The sequence below is a fragment of the Rutilus rutilus genome (genome assembly GCF_951802725.1).
Source record: "Rutilus rutilus genome assembly, chromosome: 2".
Classification (NCBI taxonomy): Eukaryota; Metazoa; Chordata; class Actinopteri; order Cypriniformes; family Leuciscidae; genus Rutilus; species Rutilus rutilus.
This window is the reverse complement of record NC_140210.1, coordinates 14620038-14645247: the sequence shown is the minus strand read 5'-3', so window position 1 is coordinate 14645247 and position 25210 is coordinate 14620038. Positions and strand designations below refer to the sequence as shown.

The following is a 25210-nucleotide window of genomic DNA, read 5'->3' as shown; positions in this document are numbered from 1 at the left end:
TGTCAAAATATCCTCGTAAACACAGTTGGTTATGACTGTTGTGATGTAAGCAGTTGAGAAAGAAAACATGCAACAGTATACTGCACCTGTACATTAGGTATTAAAGTGACAGCAGCCTAATAAACCTGCTGCTGTTTCATTACTGTTAATCAAAAAAACTAAAGAAAGATTTTGTGTAAAAATGTAACTTTAAGGATTAATCTATATTTTACTTATAAAAAGAAACCTATGCAGTGTTATTTTACATTTGATTTCAATTCCTGAAATATGTTCAGTTGTATGTATTTGTGTATTAATCTTATTGTTTTATTGACTGTATACTTGTCTTTAATAATGTTTTAAATTCATATTAGTTAGTCTAGTTTATTAGTTTGCTTTAGGCTGCTGATTTTTGTTCATGGTTTGCAGCTGCAACAGAATGTTTTGCAAACAGACAGAATAGTTATGTTTGATATCTAAATGTTGGACTTTTTTTTACCATATTTGAATCAAAACTGGGAATCGATATGAATCGGAATAGTTAAGCAGAATCGGAATTGGAATCGAAATTGCTAAAATTCAAACGATACCCAACCCTACTAAACACTAGTATACAGGCAAAAGTCCACTTCAAGAATTAACAAAGTGCAGTCTTCCAGCCTAGGGTGAAGTCAGTTTGTACACATATTTTCAACAGCCTCCCAAGTCTCAAGATGTCGAGTGGTGGGACCGGTGTGCGTACCCTCAGAGGAATCAATGTGAACTCATAGAACCATTGTGCGTCCCCGAGCAACACAAAGTGGTGTTTCGTTCCTGAACGAATCAGCGTGTATTTTTTATTTTTATTATACAATAATTCAATGATCCATTCATAAATTCAGTCACTTGCTTCATTCCTGAATGAATCAGCCATCTGAACAAATCGGATGAATTAAGTGAGTGAGTTGCCGCCAGAGGCGGACAGAGTACACAGCTTCATTACTTGAGTAAAAGTACAGATACCCCTTGCTAAATTTTACTCAAGTACAAGTAAAAGTACTACAGTCAGATGTCTACTTAAGTAAAAGTACTGAAGTACTTGTTTTTAAAAGTACTTGAGTATCAAGAGTACAAGAGTACATTTTCTAAATATTGCATTACTACTGCCAGAGTGCTTACATTGGTAAACACAGCAAACACTTGAAGCGAAAACTATCATTAACTTGTTCAGAAAATTGAAATAGTCTGGCGAGGTGGGGCCACGGGTTGGCACATTCCCGGGATGGACCTGCTGCGTCTTCATCCATTGTTTCGTCTGTGGTTTCGTCTCTTATCTAAATCTGACCATGGAGTTGACTTTGGCGGAAAGCTGAAGGTGATTGCTGATAGGCTGTCCCAATCAGTGGCGCCTGCACAATCCAAGCATGTTTGAGAGGTAAACAACAAATTGAGGGTTTCCGAGATTTTTCTTTTTTCCTTTTTTTAGAAGTAGTAACGGGTCTCACGGTTATGGATAGAAATGTAGCGGAGTAAAGAGTACAATATTTGCCTCTCAAATGTACTTGTGTATGTACAAATGTACCCAAAAATGATACTCGAGTAAAGTACAGATCCCTCAAAATTGTACTTAAGTACTGTACTCAAGTAAATGTACTCCGTTACTGTCCGGCTCTGGTTGCCGCCACCTTAATTTTATATTTAAAGTAGCATTTCATAAAAAAAAAATCTCAGCATTATTTAGGTAGTTGTAATTGCATTGTAAATTCATCTAAATAGATGCAGCTTCTGTGCCACTTCTGCATTGCAAAAATGGATATTGTTGATACTAATTTAATTTGATTGGTAACCTATAGTGTGTTATTATTCTAAATTAATGTATTGATTAAATGTAAGAATCTGACAAAAGATGATGCATACATCTAAGCAATTTTTAAATTTTTTTTATATTAAATATTTATAAAATATTTATTCCAGTAAAATGCCACTGGAAATAAATTTAAGGTAGCAAATATTGCACATTATTGAAAAAGTTAATTTCTGTCACTGCTGTGAAGTAACCACCACACAGAATATAAAGTATATGAAAAGCTTTGGGAGTCAGCTATCCACCGCACAAAAACACACAATTTGTTTTCGACAAAATGCATTTTTGGCGTCAAAATCGCACACCCCTTGTTGGGAAGTAAGAAAAATGGCAAGTCAAATATTGGTAATATTCAACTACTTTAAAAATATTGCTGCAATTTGCTGTACAGTGATAACAAAAAAATTGGGCGATTGAGCGCGAAGCTGCTTCCTTTTAGCCGTGGGAACAATAATTATTTATATAATTATAATTTACCTTCATGTTACAGTGAATAATGCGGTTCAGGAATTATTACAAATATATGCAATACTCACAATCCCATGCCAACATTCAGGCCTGACTAACTCTGCAGACACATTTCCATTAAACAACAGGAAGAAACAGTGGTAGGAGAGAGACAGAAAGTTGGGTTCACTCCATATTGTCCCGTCTGTCTGAGAACAGATTTCCCTCTATCTAAGTAGCAGCGAGGTGTTTGCATGTGATAGTTTCCTCCATGTAAATAGCCACTCCATCATTCTGGTTTCCAGTGTTCATTAATTAAAATGATTACCGAAGGCACAGAGCAGATCCAAGGAGCTCCTATCCTGTCAGTCTCTGAGAGAGCAGAGATACAGAGAGGATCAATCTGTCTGCAATACAACACCATGCCGGCCACTGCAATTAGTCGAGCAGCTGGAAACGCATTCACAGCCTCCACTGCCGCCCAGACACTGTGACAATAGAGCCCTAATGAAGGCCAAGGAAGTGTGTGCGTGTGTGTAATTCAACCACTATCAATCCCAGCAGCAGAATCAGCTGCACATTCCACGCAGCAAGTGTTTTCACAGCATTAATGAATTATTCATCCATCCTCCCCATCCATCCATCCCTCCTTCCAAAAGGGTTTTCTAACAGGAATTACGACAGCGCCTTCTCAAGACAACGACAATTACAAAACACAATAGGCCTCTAGAACCAGGCACGTATCCGCGCCGCACGGGCGCAATTAGTAATTAGTACGCTCGTAAAACAACCATGACGGAAACAGACCTGTAAATGGCAGCGGGGACTTGAAATGTCTTATTGCATAGGCTGAAAGCAACACTTGAGACCCTTCTCCAAACGTGCTTAATGTAAACCACATTTGGCGAGAATTTAACACAAGCAGGGACTTTTATAAGCGCCTGTTAGGTGTAATTGAAGTCTTTCTTCTCACCCAGTACCAGAATAAGTGCTGGGTCGCTGGCTGTAAATCTGAACCGGTTTACCAACAGAGATGATGAACGGGGGGGGCGAATCGTAATGCAGTTTAATACAGATGGCGACCCATTGAGTTAATGAATAAGGGAAATAGAATGGAGAGCGAGCAGTAAACAGTGGGACAGAGAGAATCAACAGAGAAGAGGGTCATGTTTTATAATCTCCTCTTTAAAGCTTCAATTGCACTCCTAAATTGTAGGTTTGCATAAAACAAGCCACACTTCAAGTCTACTTGACTCGAGGGAGGTGTCATAATAAACAAAGCATTTAATTGGGCCATGTGTTGAGAATTTCAGAGTGTGTGTGTGTGCGCGTGTGGGATTAATGAGGTGTTTTTTGGAAGTTGCTGAAACAGAGAGGCTGGCTTGTGCCGCCACACTTCAGGAAGGCATCAGTCTCACACTCCAGCAGCGTTATAAAAGCCTGCGAGGGTTTCGCTGCAAACACAGGCTCTAAATTACACACAGGAACAAGAATACCCACATATGCCCACTCAAGAACAACAGGCCTGGAGGCTTGAAAATACTTTTTCAGCACATGGCCGAGAACACACAACATTACCAGGTCTTTTTATGGTATTGTACACACACACACACACACATCACATTGTTTGTTTGGAAACATGGGGAATATATATATATAATTCCTTGATAATATAATGATGCATAATCCTTACGTAGATTTGTTAGAGCTTCTTGAATGTAACAGAAGAAAAAGATTAGAAAAAGAATAGTCAATGCAGAACAATGCATTCTTTGGGATGAAAATGATACACCAAAATGGCACTGATTAAATACTTGACAGTGAATAATGAAATTAGACTCCAGATCACCTTCCATGCATCCAGAAATTCTTCAAAATGTCATTTCTCTATGAGGTCCATGCTGCTTATCTTTACTGGAAAAGCATCCAGACGCTCGATAACAAAATGCTGCTTTTGTGAGTGTGCCTGTGAAAGTTTGACTGCACTCCATATTGTTCTTTTTTTTTGACAATGACAAATGATTGCCATCTATCAGCATGAAGAAAAACACATCAATCACTAATCTATTTGTACCTGTGTGGCCTGTTATGAGTTTAAACCCATTAAAAATATTGAAAGCTGCCGCAAGATGCAAGATTATTTACATAAAGGGCAAAATGATCCTGCAAGAGTGATGATGGTTTCTTAACCGTCTATCTGTTCAAAAGCAATACATATGTGCAGGCGTGTGTATTCTGGGCAGATATTACATTGGAGTTCATTTCTGGCATGGAGATTATGCAAATGGCAATGATGTGACCTTTAGCATAACAAACGGGCCAGATGGAGCACAAGTTTCATACATCACTCCTGCACGGGGCATTTTAGAGACAACTTGCAGTCATTTATAACCTTTTCCTGTGGATTAATGCAGTTACAGTCAGTGTGAACACATCTCTCTATGTGCCTTTTTCATTAATGCCTGCAATTGCCACTGCTCAAATTGCTCTGTATCACTGAGATTATTTCATACGATTTGCATAAACCATGTGTTTATGAAAACTGAATGGATGAATTGAATATTTGTCATGCAGAAGAAGGGCAAGTGCAGGTCTCTCCGTCAAAGTACAGGCAATCGGTAGCTGTGTGGCCGCCTGGAGTCTCAAATTAAACTGAGAGAGGAAATCAGGTTGACTGTGTCTGATTAAGGTGGCCGTGTCTATGCAGAGCAAGGGAAATCATCTGTGTTCCTCGGTGGCATTGATGTTGACTTTGTGCAGTATATGCTAATGTCTCTTCTAAAGGTAGACAAGGTCAAGAGCAGCACATGATAATGGCATCAGTGACAGAGCATCTGTGCTACATGTTAAGTGAGAACAAATGGCCTTTTTCTGCATTTTACTGGTTTGTATTTATTCATGTATTGCTTACTATGTGGTCTTTTAATTTGCGTTTCATACATTTATCAGGGCCCAAGCTTCTTTCAACAATAATTATCCCAGACCAAAGAGGGAGTGATAATGAAACGTTCAAACTTTAATCAATTTACTCGATTGCAAATTCTTTAATACTAATGGTTCATTCAACAAATGTGGTGGCAATATGTATGTATACAAAACAAATTCATTAGTTATATATTATTATATTATATTATATTATATTATATATATATATATATCAATATTTCATTTATATTTAAGTACTGAATGCCACAATGAATTTAACAATGATTAACAAAGCTAAGCAGTATTATTTTTGTTGACGAATAATTTGTCATATTTTTCGTCAATGACTTTTTCACTGACGAAAACGAGACGATAACTAAAAATCGATTGACTCACAGGATCTATTGACTTTTTCGTCAATGAATAAGAATGAGATGAAAATGAAAGGGAGGGATTATTTTGGTAGAGATTCAATCACAATGAGTCTGTGTGGTAGGGAGGTTAGATGAGCACATTTAAATGGTAACGTACTGATCTACCCAGAGAGTTAAAGGGATAGTTCACCCAAAAATGAAAATTCTGTCATCATTTACTCACCCTCAAGTTGTTTCAAACCTGTAAGAATTTCTTTTTTCTGCTGAACACAAAAGAAGATATTTTGAAAAATGTCTGTAACCAAACAGTTGATGTACCCCATTGACTTCTATAGTAGGAAAAAAAAAAAATACTATGAAAGTCAATGGGGTACATCAACTGTTTGGTTACAGACATTTTTCAAAATATCTTCTTTTGTGTTCAGCAGAAAAAAGAAATTCTTACAGGTTTGAAACAACTTGAGGGTGAGTAAATGATGACAGAATTTTCATTTTTGGGTGAACTATCCCTTTAATAGCATACAACTGCTGCATGTATTATAAAATGTTTAAAAAAGCCAACATATGTGAGAAAGAGAAAAACAGACATATGTATACATTTCGCATTTTATGTTAAGGAAAACAAGACCTTTTGTAAAAATTAAGACTGCACAATGGTCCTGGACAGCGGAAGAAATTGACAAAAGTTTATCATGCATTTGCACGTGTTTTGCCAAATTAAACAATAAAGCAGTTTTAAACTATTTAAGTGCAGGAAGACGCGAAAGAGAACTCAATTTGGGATGCGCACATCTGAAGCGCGAACACAGACAGCCACCTCTCTGGCGAGTGCTGAATTGAGTTCTCTTTCGCATCTTATCTTGCTTCAAAGGAAGATCTGCCTGTTTTGGCGAGTATTCGCTTAAACAGTCGGTTATGTCTTAAAGGGATAGTTCACTTTGAAATAAAATTTTGGTATGTTTTAGCTTACCTCAAGGGCATCCAAGATGTAGGTGTCTTTTTTTCCGCAGTAGTTTCAATTTTGATATTTTTAGGTCAAACCGTTCTTGTCTGTCAGTCATATAATGCAGGTCGATGGTCACTGTCTCAAAACACAAGCACAGAGTCCAAATTAAAACAATTCCCCATCGTCCAAATTAAACAATTCCCCATCATAAGTACACATTGATGGCCTAAGACACGAAACGAGCGGTTTGTGTGAGAAAACGAACAGTATTTATATCGTTGTTATCTCTTGAACACAGCACACGTCCAAATGATCTGACGGCGCGGGCGGGTTTAGATATATAAATAGATGTCGCCTTGGCTACTGCAGTTCATTGGAACGAAACCGTAGCCAAGCGACATCTAGTGTATACATCTATACCCGCCCGCGCCGTCAGATCATTTGGACGTGTGCTGTGTTCAAGAGATAACAACGATATAAATACTGTTCGTTTTCTCACACAAACCGCTCGTTTCGTGTCTTAGGCCATCAATGTGTACTTACGATGGGGAATTGTTTTAATTTGGACTCTGTGCTTGTGTTTTGAGACAGTGACCATAGACCTGCATTATATGACTGACAGACAAGAACGGTTTGACCTAAAAATATCAAAATTGAAACTACTGCGGAAACAAAGACACCTACATCTTGGATGCCCTTGAGGTAAGCTAAAACATATCAAAAATTAATTTCAAAGTGAACTATCCCTTTAAAGGCACAGTATGTAAGTTTCGCCGCTAGACGCTACTTATTCAAAACAATAACAAAGGCGTAGCTTGATGACACCGTGAATGAGCGTGGAATCAAGGGAGTTGTCGTCTTCACCTCCACAGCAGATGGAAAGCAATTCGACGGGACACAGGCAGAAATCATATTCATGGATAAGCTAATGTATTAAAGTTTTATTAACGCTACTGTGGTATGAAGCAGAGCCTGGGACATTTTGCGTTGCTGTTTTCATTATGTTTTACCGCAGTAGGTCGCTGCTGCTTCTTTCGTTTTGTTGTTTGTTTATTTTACGATTAAAGTTACGTTTACGTTACGTTTTGTTACAGTTACGTTTGATCACATAAATTCATATTATTTTATTTCATTCTAATAAAATAGCTGAATTACTGCTCATACAGGTCACTTTATTGACAAAGTAAAATTGTGGGGTAACTTGGTCAAAACAATCATACTAAAAAATACATTTGAGTGTGTTGAAAGTTATTATTGTCATAACATTACTGTTGTGTCGTGTTAACTGTGTGTTAGCTTAGTGTTAGAGACACTTGGTGCACATTGCAGTATGCTAGATCGATATTAGAATATCACATTAATAAAAGCTGGATGACTTGTGTTGCTAAATGGCATGCAGTTAATTTTAAAATATATTGTATGGTGGAGAGAATGCTGCATTACTGGTACTACAAATATAGCTCTTTCTGATTGTGCTATGTTAGCCACTTGGCAAAATAATGTTGTCTCTGAGGCATGGTACAAACATGTTACTTGCAGCAAATCAAGAAAACAAGAAATTCAAACAATAAGACTAACCTGATAAAGGTATCCAAACAGTTGCTCACCTGTCTAATATAACATATAATATATTAAAGCTTCTTTGGTGTTTCGATGGTTTATACGGTAGTATAGCAGGTTAACAGAGATATGATGTCGCAATGACACGGGCTTCTACACTGGTTAAAATGGCTGATTTCTCTGAATTTAAACATTATTGGGAACATTTGGATTAATGCAAGTACAAAGTCAACAAAACATATAACATTGTTCTAGTGGGATTTGGATTTTAAAAGTGACAGTAGCTTAATCCTGCTGCTGTCTGGGTCCTTAATGTTAATTCGAACAACAAAAGACAGAGAAAATCACTCACTGCTCTTGACTGAATAACTTTAGTAGCTTTAATAAGGGTTTATACATGGAAGACTATGCACTGTTATTTTACATTTGATTACTTTATTCAATTTCTGTAGGTAGTTTTTCTTACCTGATAACTAATGTTAGACCTACTTGACAAACTTAAAGCACTGTTAATTTAAATTGTATCTTTGTCCTATTGTATGTATTTGTTCTTATTTTTATTTACTGACTGATTTTATTTACAATAGATTTAGTCGACTAAGACTAGACTAATACAATTCAGATGACTAAAATAAGACTAAAACTAAATGTCGTTTTAATCATAATTTTATGACTAAAAATAAACCACAATGTGCTGTAAAAATGAACACTGAAGCTAACTGGTAGTACAACATACCATTCAAAGGTGTGGAGTCTTTCTGGAGGTCTTTCAAAAATACAGTACAACTACATATTCTTACAATTTAAAATAATGTTTTTCTAGTTTTCTATTTTAATATATTTTAACATTAAAATATATATCACTTATTCATGATTTTAAAAAGCAAGAGTGGAGAAGTCAGAAAACTGTAAAAGAAAGAGTAAAAAAGAGAATGTCAGAGAAGGAGGGAAAAAAGGGGAGACTAGAGAGTGAAAGCAGAAATAGAAAGAAAGTGAGAGAGAAATATATGGGTGAGATGGGTAACGGATGCCCCATCGTGCTCCAGGGCGGGAGTGAGAATTTTATGTGTCCCTCTTTCTGCTTTCGCTGCAAAAACAAACTGCTGGGTCACAAAGATAAAAGAGATTTTTTTGGTAAATGGTGAAAATGTTGAAATAAATGACCCGACTGGAGCTGCGTGTAATTACTGTGGCCCAGAGAGAAACAATCTATCACAGTGGTGAGGGGGTGACAGAGTGCTAAGGGGTTAGTCAAAGGAGATAGCCTTTGACTAACTACTGGACCCCAGCAATCGATACTTTCCTGATGTTGTTCCCTGGGAGAGAGCGAGACAGAAAGAAGGAGAGGGGGAGAAAAGGCCTTAAAAATTTCCCAAATGGCTTTTCATTCAAATATTGATCAGGGCCTCCTATCGTGACCTTGCTCTGTCACGGCAGTATACTTTCTTAAGGGCATTTGAAACTCATAAATCTGAGTTGTTACAGAGGAAAAGTGCACATGGTGCTGTGTGTAATGGCTCTGGCTGCAGCAGAGCCGCGTTCAGTACTTTATGTAGGGGCATTCCATTATAAGGTCTCCTCAGAGATGAGGATGATGGGAAGGGCTGAGGGACAGATTAGAGCCCCTGAGTGTCCAGCATCACTGTCTCAATAGCCAACAATTCTGGTCAATACACACAAGCATGCTGGCACAGCAGATTTTTTTTTTTTCACTCCTGAATATTTAATCGAAAAATATATTTTTCCAGATATGCATTTCTTTGAATTGCAAGGGCACCTAAACTGAGTTGATGTCAAAGTATTATACAGTAACCGTAAAATAGCCTGGACAATATTATCTGATATTTAGTAGCACAACTTTTAGACGACAGATCTATAATTAAGCGCTTCCTGTTGTTATGGTTATGTTATGTTATGTTTCATTGTATTTCTCATGTGACCTCATTTTCCTGTGTGTTTGATTTAGTCATTAGATTCACCTGTTGTCCATCTATTAGCTCATTAGCTCTGTTTATTTATACCCAGTGTTCTCCCTCATTCTCTGTCTGTTCTCATCTATTTTATGTGTTAGTGGATGTTTCCTGTCTGATCTCCAGAGTTTGTCATTAAATACCATTATTACTATTCTCCTTCGTCTTCGTGAGTTTTACAATGACATTCCTAGACCTTTCTACTGGCATTTAGTTTGGTCAAAGACTGAAGGCAGAGACAGTCCACTCATACATATATGAATGAGAGAATTCAAACACTCCATATGGCAGCTATAAGAATGCAAGTCCTGCATTCCAATAGGTTTTGGTCGTTCCCCATTCATGTAGATAAAGCCTGTACTTGCATGGCTGAAAACGGGCATTACAAATATGGTTGTCAAGTGAACTAATTTGCCATAAAGCAGAGGCTGGTAACCTATGACACATGTGCCAACATTGGCTCGTGGAGGTGTATGCCACTTATATTCGTGACGCAGACCAAGTCTGCAATGCTGTACTTTCAGTTAATCACGTTGTCCCGCTGCACAATCTAGTGGATGACAGCTTGTTCTGCTGTATTTGCTTTTAGAACAAGTAGGCGCTGTTATTATTATATTCAACTTAATATCAAGGGTCCCTTATATTCCAAACACAAGGACAGTGATGTGCAAACTACCACATTCAGTGGAGTGGTTATATTGGCTATTTAAAATCTAATTTAAACCTGAAAATAAACAAACTTTTTCAATGTAAAAAAAAGTTCAAAACAAATATTACGAAAAATGAATCAAAAATATTAAAGATTCTACACTATTTCTCTGTTACTAACTAAATCAAGTTTGTAATTTATCATGTTATGCTTGGATAACATGGATTATCAGGTTTCATCTATGATGTTTCTTATATATTACATTTCTTCAGATTTGAAAAAAAAAAATAGAGTGTGAATCATTTTCATATTACAAATCAATTTTAATATTCATGAATATCCCAAAAATGATAGTAATCATAATCGAGAAGCACAAGAGTACTTTGGACACTGGTTCACAAAATCATGTTAAACGGCAGGGGCCGGATTCATAAGAAAAATTCTAAATTTGTAATAATGTTCCTAAGTGCAATTCTTGAAAAAAATCATTAAGTAGTCCTCAAATATTTTCTTAAGAACATTTTTATTTATTTATTATTTTCATAAGAAGAAAATGACTGGTTTTGCAGTTATCTAATTGTATGGTGGTTCTTGCCGAAAAGTAAACAACTTGCTCCGTAAGTAAACAAGAAAAAATACTTAAAGGCCATCTTTGTGCACTGCCTGCAGATTAATAATAATAATAATAATAATAATAAGCATACACATTATTTTGTAACGACTAGCTTGACAAGAGTCATTAAACATCTTATCTTTGTGGATTTAAGACAAGTTAGAGGTTATCCTAACTATTAAGAAGCCATTTATGATGATTTTAAAGAAGAATTTGTGTTTAAAGAATCTTAAGCAAAAAAGATAAGAACAGTTAGGAGGAATTTTATTCTTGAGAATGTTTTGTGAATCTGGCCCCAGTATGTATAACTAGCTTAACCAGAAAAAAATAACTTTGTCAACCTACTTGACCAAAAAAGATTCATTGGTGAACTGCAATGACTAGATAGGCTAGCACTAACCAGCAGCGTAAAATAGCACCACTACTTCATTTCCAGTGGAACACTGATGTGACTGCTGAACTCTGGGAATTCTGGAGTATGTGGAGTGTCATGCTAACATATGGACAACATCAGCGCTACGGGAGCCGTTAATATGTCCTTCTTTGACACTTTGTTACTATTTCTTACAGTCTGGGCCACTGTTGTGTATAAACAGTCAGAGCTAAATGTTTTCATTAGGACATATTTTAATCCATTTCCATAACGCAAAAGAGGAGAGCTAGTAGAAGCCATTTTTGCATAATTTATATGATGTATCCCGTGGAATCTGTAGCTGTCAAGCCTTTACATGCTCTCTGGAGATTTACAGATATACTGGGAAGACATTGCAAGCTGTCAAGCTTAAGGCATGGAAATGGCGCCAATACATTGGCTTAGAAAAGCTCTGCATGTGAAAACCTTGCATGTGTTAAGAGTCACACACAGATGATAGATATTCTACATAGCTAATCCATGTTTACAGATAACATCTCAAATAAGAGGTTGTATGTCTAGGTGTATCATGCCAGTTTTGTTTGAAAGGGTTTCAGATTCCTTCGGAAGAAAGACTAATTTGTTTCCATCATAGATGAGGAAGGGAGGATAAGAAGGGAGAAAAGAGAGTGGAACAGCTGCTCTCTCTCTCTATCTGGCCCACAGTCATGTGGGATGTTTGTACATGGCTTCTCAAGTGTTTATAGCCAAACCGAGCCATTAATGGTACTTGTTAAACAGCTTATGAAGAAATGTAAATAAAAGCAGGACATGTATATGTTATGACATACTGTAATCTGCTAAGCATTTTGCCTTATCTTTGCCAGGACCACGCAGGCCAAGTTGATAAAATCATTTATAGTTTGTCACCAGGAGTCTCTGTGGATTATTTATTGTGGACAAGATACTGACATTGGCAAATTTTCTCATGATACTCTGAATTCCGCTTGTGTAACTCATTTTCTGTGTTCAAGGAATAGTTCACCTAAAAATGAAATTTGAGTTACCCTCAAGTTGTCAAACCCATATTCATCTTGCACGGAACACAACATTTTGAAGTATGCACCAGTTAATTTGGATGGATGGACATATTTATGAACACTGCACAGCTTTATACATAAACTTATAATCCACATCTTCAAGAACACGCATTGGTTCATGAAAACTGATCTGAGCCCTATGAACCCTGGTACATGCACTTACTCTTGTCTTGACTAAGCGCAGTTGAAGAGAAAGTGATGGTCAGACAAAACTGAGGCCCTCACAGCTAAAAATGAAACTAACAGGGTACTCGAGATCACTCTGCTCTGATGTACACACAGTCTATTACTACAAAGAACCAGTGCATTTAGCATCCATTTCCTTCTTTGTATAGCTCTGGTAACATCAGGAAGTAAACAGAGGAAATAATAAGACTTTACTGAGCGTCCTGATCCGATCTTTGGAAGACAGGGCAAGAGGATAATCACAGTAAAATATACACGGCAGCACTATTACTCTACTACAGCTGCATTAAGCACATACTGGTAAAGAGATTGAACTTCTAAAAGGCCCAATAAACCAGGACAAATGCAGTTGTAAAATGGTTGTAATCTTAGTGGGTGGGAACAAACAGTGTGTCATGCATTCAGGGCCTAGATAGGGAGATATTATGGAAGATACATTATATGGGATGAAGCCATGCTGCAGCTGTAGCATATGACATTCTGTACTTCATCTAAAACTATTTTAAATAATAATGATTATTATACTTGTAAAAGTAAAATTTTAACTACTGTTGGTACTGTTACCATTTACTAAGCATTTAAATGAAGGGAATAAAAAAAAGAAAAAAGAAATGCTGAAAAGCAGCACCTGCAGTAAAATATACTTTCCTTTACACAGACATTAGAATGTTTACTGAAGTAACTTGTGACTCTGAATGGTGGAGTAATAACTGCTGAAAATTCAGCTTTACTTACATTTAAAATGTTGTACTATTGAAAATGCCAACTCTGATTCTATACATTGTAATCATTATGATCACAACTTGTAATAATTGTTTTAGTGAGATTATTTTTTCATGCCTAATTTAATACATGATGTTAGCTAACTGTATGATTTGTACTGTCTTAGAACTGTACATTTTTGACATATGGACATTACTTCTTTGACACAGTCACCTCTGATAACCGATTGCTATTAATTGTACTGTAGAAACATGCATTTTTCTGTAAAGCTGCTTGGAAATATGTATTGTGAAATGCGCTGTAAAAATAAATGTAAATTGAATTAAAATTGTAATGTGTGATCAATAAAATTAGAGGCATTAGTAAGCAGAAATACTTATTTTCAAAAAAAAAAATCTTACCAAACCCAAAACTTTTGTACGGTAGTTTATATGAATCATTTTGATTAATTCAAATCATTAATCAGCATTTAATGTAATTATTTTTTTAAATTATAGTTTGATTAAAAATTGTAATTGATTGACAGACCTGATTTAGTGCTCTGAAAAAAAAAAATCACATTAAAAACGTAAAAAAAAAGTTGTGTTGCTTAATATTTTTGTGGAAACTGTGATTCTTAAATGGATAGAAAGCATTTACTGAGAACATACTGACTGCCAAAACAGATGTGTACAGTCGTTTTGAATGGTAGTGCATAACAATATTTACTGAGAAAATCCTCTAAATGAACAAGACATTATTCTGGCAAACAAGTGAAACATTGCAGAAATGATAAAAAATGGCTATAAAAGTAAATTGTGATTCAACTTCCAGGTACACCTACTAGCTGGGACCCAATCAGATTCCTGACCTCAACTCAATTGAGATGCTTTGGCATTTACACCAGGTGCAGGTTTGTGTTCAGTTGAAACAACCATTAAGTTAAGACATTAATTGTATATGGTATATAATATAATCTCCACTGTTACACAATATTAATTAGAGATAACCCTGTTTAGAATAAAAGGTTGAGTGAATCCACCCGAAATTTTGTAAACCGCACTGATTCTCCTCTCTTTTTAGCGTGTATCTTCAGTAAAATGTGATTCGTGGATGAAAGCCAGAGCGCGGCGGGCTACATGCGTGATGGCGTGTGGTGGGAGAGAGGTGACGGAGTGCTTGTGTAGTTTTGGCGAGCAGGACAGCAGGGTGCTTTCATAGCAGCCTGAGCATCATTAACCAGTAGGGATGATGTATGACTTGCATTACCTACACCAAATGTGATGACAATAATGAAGCATCTCAAACAGCACCAAATGAGAACCTAAGGTGTGTGTGAGGGGGAGAGAGAGAGAGCGAGCGAGAGAGAGAGAGAGAGAGAGAGAGAGAGAGAGAGAGAGAGAGAGAGAGAGAGAGAGAGAGAGAGAGAGATAGATAGATAGATAGATAGATAGATAGATAGATAGATAGATAGATAGATAGATAGATAGATAGATAGATAGATAGATGGATAGATGGATAGATGGATAGATGGATAGATAGATAGAGAGAAACTGTATATGATTAAAGGGGCGGTCACACTACACATTTCATACCATTGACTTCCATTCATACGCATGCAAATGCGTCAGACCGGAATCGCAAGCGAATATGAAAAGTTTCGCATTTCACAGCATAAAGCTCAAGTTTGGTGAACTCTGCCCTGCGAATTCGCATCACGTGAAGAATTAAAAGCTGAATTAAAAGAACGACATTTCGCAGTTTAGTCGAGAAGTCTGTATATTTTGTACATTTTGAGTGTATTACTATTATATGTTGAATACTATTATATGTTGAATTCATGTTTATAAAAAAGTATGCTTTTCAAAGCAGCTTTAGAGTGATAACAGGAAATGAATGCAACAAAGATTGTTTTGGCTGTACAGCAGCTCTAGAAGAAAGTCATTGTCTAGTTTAAGTAAGTTTGTAATTGATTAATTTCCGTTGTAAAAATCTTTAGTAATTAACTTAGGGGCCGCGTACACGGCACCGTTTTTAACTGAAAACAGAAAACTTTCAATGCGTTGGTTGCTATGTCATATCACAAAGAAATTTTGCATGTTCACTAGTTTGACCACGGCTTGAGGGGGCAAAATCATGTTGCATGTGATAGAATTCAGCACTCCCATGAGAACACGATTATTTGTGTTCATGGGACAGATAGAATGAGGAAGATGAGTAGAATTTTCCTTTAATATAGTGGTCCTCGAATGGTTTTGTTTCAGGACTCAAAATTTGGACATCAAGTGTTGGCCCAACACACTACCATTTTTTTTTTTCATACAAAACGTCAGACATAAAATGTATTAATATATGAATGAATGAACCGCATAGGCCAAACAATATGCCAAATTACTAACATTTACCAAATGACAGCTACATTTGGTGATATAAACCAAATTTAGAGTTTAATAGTCTTTAACATCAACAGTAAAATTAGAAATGGCCCAATCCTATACTAGCTCTAGAGTTACAGATTCACTTAAGGTTTTAAATAAGAAAGATACAGAATAACTTTTGTTTTGTTTTGCCCCAAAAAAGACAGAAATGTCTTGGATGTTAAAAATGTGTGTTAAAATACCTTACCTAAAAATATATAAATAGCCACACAGTTTGCCATTTTACCTAGAGTATCTGCTGAGCAAACAAGCCTTTGTGAGCATGTTACAGTGTCCATGTGTTCCTCTGCTCCTGATAGGCTAGGCATGAAATGACAAAGCACAGGATAAAATAGTAATGCTAATATTGATAGTTTGTCCATTACAGGTCAGCTAACTGTCCTCCGGAACAGTTACAAAGCTGTTAGTTTCGATTTCACAAGGCCGATCAATACGTGGGCATACTGTTTCAATTTTGCCTGCATTGATTTTCTCTATAACACCACAACCCCGCCGCATTCATCTCTTTGAAAGAAGGGAAGATTTGATTTACTGAAGAAAAATTGGAGCGCACATCACAAAGGTTTCTGCCGGCGTGGGCTCCTGACACAGAAAAGATGGATGTCCCCAGGCAGGGGTGCCTCCAGCCCCGAGGAGCTCCATTAGAGATCACTGGAGCTGCTGCTGGAAATGACTCGCATTAGAGGAGGAGAGAGAAAGAATGAGAGCGAGAGAGAGAGGGTGTGATGGTGGGAAAAGATGAGAAAGGAAAGTGAGAAAAAAATATTAAGAAAAGGGAGAGTGTGAAAGAAAGAAGAGAATAAGCAGGAATCTCAAAAACAACAGCCGCTTTTCACAAAGAGAATACAAAACGGGGTGAAACACTCACAATTATGTTATTTTTGGTCTTTTTCAGCAAATGCTCAGGAAATGTGGCACAAAATAGATTATTAGATAAGAAGTTTTGTATTCTGTATGTTCACAGAATACAAAGTTCCCCATTTGTGCAACCCATGTATTTAATGTGTGCATTGTTAAAAGCACTAATTGTTGAGGTTGTTATCTTCAGGCAAAATGTATCAAATTAAAATAAATGAAATATTGGGGAGCAAATGTTGGTTTGTCATTACTGACCCACTTATCTTTACTATAAAGTAAAGAAAAATAATATTCGTACAATAACTTGGATAACAGCGTTGAAAAGTTTGAGTTTGATGAATGCAGAAAACACCACAATTTGTGTTCAAAAGAAGAAAATTATGTTACTTCTTGGGTGCATTAATGTTAATAAAAATCATAAAAAATGTTAATGCTGTAACAGGATTGTACACAGCTAAACTATGCATTCTCTAATTGTTTGAGAAAAAAAAGAGACACCAAAGTTTACCTTATTTGTTGAAAAGTGTCAACTATTAAACCATAGATTGTGCTTCATATATGTGATGAACACTGCAGAAATGTTCTCTTCCTTCACGCTGTCTATTCTGTACTTCATTTGCTTCTATCTTCCTCATCTTCTCCCTGACAGTGTTTGAGGGCGTGGAACTGCTCTGAGCGCAGTAGCAGAGTGAATTTCCATGCTACATTAGTCCTACTATCAGAATGCAATGAAGGAGAATATGAGAGGAAGACTCATCTGTCCTGCGAGACTCCCACTCCTCCTCCTCTTCCTCCTCTCGATCATCTCTCTTTCGGCCAGCCACTTTACTGGTGTGTCATCTACATGAGAGATCATCTGTCTTTTGACCCAAATAAACATGACCACAAGAAAAAGAAAAAAAGAGAGGGAGAGGGAGAGCGAGAGGAATGACAGGCGGCCAAAAGAAAGAAAAAAAATGAATGCTGTCAGCAGCCTCATTTGTGGGCACCGTGTTCATTTTGTCTGGTTTTGGCAGACGCTAGCGCCACATGTTCACCTGCGTCACCAGACGAGGGTGGTAATAGATGGACAGGTGGATGCAGCTGTCTGTCAATATGAGATCCAATAAAAAAAAGAGAAAAAAAAGGACCATGGACAGTGCAGAATGGGACCGTCCCAGATCAGCAAGTGGAATTTATGTGCATGTGTGTTGGTATATATGTGCCTATTCCTTTGTTTGCCGAAGTGCAAAGCCCCATGGACCTCTCTGACAATGCCTCCACGAACGAGAGAGGGAGGGAGCACGTGAGGAATGAGAGCAGGAGAGAGAGAAAATCACCTAACACCTCAACTCTCCTGAGGACGGGGCTGCTGTAAGCTGGATATTAAGACACAAATTGCATTCAGGCGGGTCAGTAGGTGTCAGATGATATTAGATGCCTGCCATGAGGAAACAACAACTACCATCAGCCAGGGAGGAAAATAATATTTTCATTTTCAGCCTTTTATTGAATGGAAACTTTGGGGAATACGTCTTTATAGGGGGGAGCTAGCGGGCTTGCAAATTTAACACTCCCAACAAAAGGGTGTAATCATGGCAGCTGAGTGCCCTTTGAGGGATCTGATTTCATTTTCATGAAGGTGAAAAACAAGATTTCGCTATGTCTATGTGTGTGTGTGTGTGTGTGTTGTCTCAACTGTTGTTTTCTTTTGTTATCTATAACAGTGAAAGTGTGTCATTTCTAATGGTTTTACAGCAAAACCAATACAAACAAGTGGCGATCTCTAAATATGGTAAACGTTGGTGTCCCATGACTTTAAAAAAGCATTAGAAGCTCAAATCCTATGGCTTTATTGTGGGATATCCTCTAGCAGAATATCATCTGAATTTGGCCTGTTCTTCCAAGGTCTTGATGTTCTTGACATCCTGTATCCAACAACTAATATTACACCGCATCATCATTTTGACACAATCTGTGGAAATTATATTTAATTTATTGTAGTAAAAATTTGGAATTTTTTTATTCATTTAAAAAATTGATCAGTATTCCACATCTTGCATAAACATTTTTTTTTTGTTGTTGTTGCAAAAACGAAACAAAAATTAACATTGCTTCGAAATGCTAGCCCCCCCCCCATTACAAAAGAAATTGTTTAATGTATACAAATTTTGCAAACCTGTTATCCATTGCAGATTTTTTTTACAAACATTGTGTAATTCTGGTGATTACTCAATGTTGATCACAATAAATATTTAACAGTTTTAATAGCTATTTTTGTGATAATTTCCAAGTGAATTACTCCCTCCCACCTTTAGAAACCATGATAGGAACAGAAATTAACCAAATGTAGACGTGCAGCTGCAAGTTGCATTGTGTGTGTGTGTGTGTGTCCCTTCTTTTACTTCCAGATGTTGTTCTCTCTTCTGTAGTTACCGATCCCCAGCTCTCCAGCATTTTTGCCCATGACCTTCTGGGTAATTGAGCAGAAGTATTGATGTAACAGCAGGGTCTGATTGTGATTTATTAAACACACTCAGAGACTGTGCCAGCGTCACCATGCGCCCATCGCATGCTATTACAAAAGTCATCAATAGCCAAGCTACATAAAGGCTAGTAATGGGGAGAGAGCCAAGAGAGAGAACAGAGCACTCTGCCATTACATGACTGCAGAATACTGAGAAAAGAACAGAGAGAGAGAGAGAGAGAGAGAGAGAGAGAGAGAGAGAGAGAGAGAGAGAGAGAGAGAGAGAGAGAGAGAGAGAGAGAGAGAGAGAGAGAGAGAGAGAGAGAGAGAGAGAGAGAGAGAGAGAGAGAGAGAGAGAGAGAGCGAGCGAGCACAGAATCTCAATACAACAAACCGCAGACAGGTCTCCAAATCTCCAGAGAACACATTTTGTTAGGAACACAAAGGACAAAAAAAAAAAAAAAAGAAAGAAAGAAAGAAAAAGAAAGAAAGAAAGAAATTGACCTACAGAGCCAATGAGCTTTTCAGGCAAGCAAACTGGTTTAGAGAAAACCAGTGCATGTCGGCATCATTAACGGATATTTCTGTGTTTACAGAAATAAATATGGCTCCTTATGTTTCCTTCAGTAATGGCCAGGTAAAATATGCTGGCTTTCATCCCATTCCAACAGCAATGCATCATACACAGAAACTGAAGCAATAAGACATAACCCAGGCTCAGAACCATGACTGTAGGACTCCATTAGAGCCCATAATGGGCGGAAACATCGGTTTAGCCTATCATGAGAGAGTTAAATACTACAAGGTCTAATGATTATGGATGATTTGGTAAGGGGTACAGTAGGATGCAGGTATACTATAAAACAGAGGTGAGTTGAAAAAAAAGGAAAGAAAGACGACACCCATCACTATAGACAGACCAAAGTCTGTTCAATGACTGTTTGGTGCATGCACAAAAAAATGATATAGAACGATATATTGACAATAACCGTGATACCTTAACACTGTTTGATACCCGTTATAAAACGAGAAAAGTAGTAGTGTTTTTTGGATTCGGTGAAAAAGTCTGCATGAATAGCAAATTAATTGTATCGTTATGTTCTGCTTTCCTACAGTCAATTTGAGTGTGATTTATTGGCCAAAAAATAAACAAAGGTAAAGATAACTATGTTTGAAAGTATTTTTGATTGATTTATTAAAATGTTCTATTGATATCATAATAATATCATTAGTGTGAATTCTTTTGACCATGATAATTGCATAGTGAAAATCTGATATAGTGACAGCCCTAGCGCTGACAGAAATCAGCAGTTACAATCTGATTAGTTGGCTTTACTTCAAGTTCCGATAAGGAAAGTCATGTTAATCAGCGTGATATAAATATGCTTTTGAGGAAAAACGAATCACTAGATCATTGGTGGTCTACATTGGTAATTTATTTCAGATAAAAACTGTGTTTGGTCGCTGTGACAAGTGTGCTATCAGACTTGCAACTAAAAGTCAAGCTAGACAAGTCTAGTTTCATATACTTCTGTAGTATTACAAGTGTAATTTTGAGACAATGAAGAGTAAGGTTGGGAATAAAATATATATATATATATATATATATATAAATAAAGTGTGGGAAGTTTAAACATCCAATGTGCGTGCACAGAAAGCCATGTCTCAGACAGTGTGAATACTCTTTTTCTCTACTTCTCTTCAAAAAGATTATGGAGGAGGAAATGGTTGGGGAGACGCGGTGAGCAAGGATTATGAGTTCTGCAAAGAGAGTTGGAGGTAAATAAATAATTTGGCAATGTGCTGCTAATAAAGCAAAGGTTTGTGCTTTGTTTCTGTTTGATATAATTGTAAAGCTGATATTTCTTGGTGATATTCTGGTCTATAACTCCTCCCCAAACTTGCCCTGTATCTTGCTCTCATTGGCTGTAGGTCATCACCGATGTCATTTTCAGTCAGAACACAAATTTCACACAGCAGGATTGCAGACAGGTCCAGATATTTAGCATTCCAAATATCTCACGGGTGTCGGCGACGTATCATCGATTCTCTCAGATCGCGTCTTTGATAATGTAGGCTACACTGCGTGATTGTCACTCGTGTGAACAAGCACAGATTTGCCTCCGATTTCGGGTTTTGTCTGCGATTTCGCAAAATCTGTCAGAGAGTGAAAATCGGGGCTAAAATCGTGCAGCGTGACCATAGCATTAAGTGAATGTAAACTAAACAGTTAAGAAAGAAAACGGATGTGTACAGTATCAGTATATTGGATCTGTGCATTATTCTTAAAGTGACAGCATCCTAATAATCCTGCTGTTGCTGTGTCATAACTTTCATGGTCGGTAACAAATATGTGGCAAAAAGATAGTTTTAGGCCCTGTATAAACAGCATATTCACAACTTTAGTCTTCTTTGTCTCAAAAATGAAGTAAAAGCTATAGTGTCATCAAAGCTGTTAGAAGAAAATTTGGTTCATCAAAGTTAAATGACTGAGATTGTACCTGAAAGCAGAGCAGCCCCAAGCACCGTGCTTGTCTGTGAGGATGTTTACAATCTTCTGTATGAGCTGGGTGGACGTGACGTGATCCCGGTACTTGGCGGCCCTGATCAGGTGATCGCACATCTTCTCCTCATCACGTTTCTCAGCGGCATACTGAGCACATTGAGACTGCAGACAGAAGAAAACAGCCCTTGTGAGTCATTACGCTCTTATATGCATTCATTCTTTTTATCAGTGAACATATTAAACCTTTAATTCAAATTATGTATTGCTACTATACATAACATGTACAGTATAATACCCATCACATACAAACATACAAAAGTTACTTAGAGGCACATGTGTACTCCTGTGCTACATTTACCTGAGAAGAATACTGTCCATCTGACCGGGTGTAGAAAACAAAGCGCACTATATCATTAGAGTGTGTGTTGACGCCTGAGTGTGTGAACGTGCGTGTGTGTGTGTGCGCGGTAACTCCATACACACAGGAAACAAATGGAACTCTGGGTCATTTCCAGCCCGTTGTCACAGTGATTAATAACACTGGACATGTATTTGCTAATGCCTTTGGGCTACGCTAAAAAAATGTAGAAACTACCCATAATACACGAGGAGACATTTTTCTTTGTCAGAATTTGTTATCAGAAAGCCCTTTGAACTCAAATGCAATCCTTAAACAAAGCACCTCACACTGTAAATATCACATTGATAAAACTTAAATTCTGTTTTATCTCTTCCTACCAAAGTAGAAGAGTAAATGGATAGGCCGTCCTTTGTGAAAACCAATGTCCCAATCAGAATCAATAAACCACGAGATCAGCAACAAAACTGGTGAGATGCTGGTACAAATTCAACCCAGAATGAACGAAAACGGCCCACAAAGCACAAAACAACGCAGCTTCATTTTTTCCTCCGTGCCTCTTATCTGATTCTGATGCAACGTCTAGCAAACAGCAATCAAGCGGAAAGGTTACAGCACCCACTAGAGCTTGTTTTAATGTAATTCCCTTTGCTTCATCCATTGCGTGTTATGGCCCTAAATTAAATTAGCCTTGGACAGCACCCATCTCAGACAACAAATACAGTAAAGGCAGCGGTCTGGTGTGGCAGTGGCGGCATACGCAGAAGCCTGCCTCTGCAAAGTTAGCGGTAAACGCTCCAAAGTGCCTTCTAATGGGCCCTCCTCTCCAATTTGAGCATCGACTCTTCATGTATGACAGAAAATCCATAGAGATAAATCACATTAGGGAGGCTTCCCTCTCCTAATTATCAATCTGTGTCTCATTTCGCTGTTCTTAACTCTGCAGTGACCTTAAAGCCAAGAGAAGAGGATGGCGGCATAAAAGAGAGATAAAAGGTAAAGGGTGAATGTTTAAATGTGAACCTATTTGGATGTCTGGCGTAACAAAAGAGTGTGAATAAAAGAACGGAAAGAAAGACAACGATTTGTCTCCGCTCAGCGTAGAAGGTCACGTCTGGGTAAGAAATGGAGAATTCTAGATGGGTAACATTCGTTTTGATGAAAGAAAAAGAATAAGAGTGCACAATAAAACATGTTTTGAACACAATAACAAGTGCACAGAGATTATCAATGACTATTATGCAACTGAGAACTTTTTTTAAATATTATAATATTATTTTTGTGAGACATTCTTACATTTAATCTCTGAAGCACATGTGTGAAATTTGTAGCATTAATCGAAATAAAAGTTTGATCTAAATGTGCTTTCTGAGCCTTATCAGAATAGTTTCAGAGACAAAAAGAGCAATCATCCATATTTGTTTCAGTGTTCCCTTCAACTAGTGATTAACACATTATTAATTAGCTGTCATGAGTTCAAACACTTTGGCATAAACAGGCACTTTATCAACTAGTGTCAACGGCACCAAATCCCTGAGCTCCATAATGGGCTTTGTAATTTTCATGAACTTCCTGACAAATGGTTTCCTTGCAGCTGAAATTACAGGCTGAATTATAGGAAACATTCAGGTGAAATACATAGCGGTGACATTATCATCACGTTTGGGGCTGTAATTCTGTAGTGACATCATAAGACTTTTGGAAACCCTACAAGGTGAAAGTTAATTCAAAAGGTCTTGCAGATGTTTGGCACTCCACTGAAGGGGGAACCACAATCTCCAGTCACAGTGCAGTTGAAGTACAAACCATAGCGGCAGAAACAAAACCATGAAAGTAATGTGTTTATGACTTCAGACAGAGTAATAATCCACATCTCCAAATGTTCTGTGTTCTGGGGAACTGAATCGGACAGGGTCAGCACTCATTTCCTTCAATGGACTACACCCACGACATACCCATTAGAGCCATATTATTACAAAGAAAAAATCTGTATCGTCTACAATAGTCTCAAACTATTTAGTCAGCATTACAATAAAGGTCATAATAAAATGCATACATGCATTTTTTGAGTGTAACAAAAATAAGCCACTGATTATATTATAAAATCATATATATTATAAAATATTTAAATGTATTTATTCCAAATACGAAAAAAAAAAAAATAATTATAATGAAATTTAACATGATTATGTTTAACAGTTTTTTTGTTGTTTTTTTCTGATCTGTGTGATTTTTTTTAAACTTACACACACAAAAGTCACTATACAGTAGCAGATCATCTATTTACTGTATATCATGGGTGATTTATTATTAAATCAATCCTGGTCATGACATTTAACAAAAATAGTAATTTATGTTTACTTGCATGTTAAATTTGAAATTATAATCGTGGGTATAATCGAGGAAGTTGAACTTTTACAAGTAGGGTATTGCCCCTCATGTCTTCTGAGAAAAGTTCATTGGTTTCTGAAATATTCTGAATGTGTGTGTTGCTGCATCATATAATGTATCGGTATAAAGTCCAGGCCTATTGTGGTATAGTCCAGTGGAACAAAAATCACTCTTAAATAATCTCTTCCATTCAGAATTTACAGCTAACCAAAGCACAATGAAATAATGACGACTCTCCTATTTGCCAATGTAAGCAGATCCCAGCATTTCTCTGTAACAACATATGACCAATCATGGACGGCAGACTTAAACAGGGTAGCAAGGTTAAACAAAATAATCATCATCTGCCAGGGACCAGAACTCATTATGTTCCATCAGCCATGTGAATTAGTTAGTGTGACACAACATGGCCAGGCGTGCATGTAAGTCCACACATTACATTCACTGTGAAGGGTTTGTGGTGTTCTTCGAGAGCGAGTCTAAGCAGTGAAAACAGTGGGGATCTTGTTAAACTGCTTGATTTGCACTCTGTTGACAGTGAAGTACACAGCACCGTAGCTATCATCT

General features: G+C 37.2%; 1 protein-coding gene across 2 annotated transcripts in view; it reads right to left on the bottom strand.

Moving 5' to 3' along the window:
* Window positions 1-25210, bottom strand: part of lrba (LPS-responsive vesicle trafficking, beach and anchor containing) — a 257927-nt gene that overhangs the window by 104102 nt on the left and 128615 nt on the right. For both annotated transcript variants that reach the window (XM_084402975.1, XM_084402976.1), the window contains exon 36: window positions 21890-22056. In XM_084402975.1, the coding sequence (XP_084259101.1) occupies window positions 21890-22056 (167 nt within the window). The remainder of the gene's footprint in view (window positions 1-21889; window positions 22057-25210) is intronic.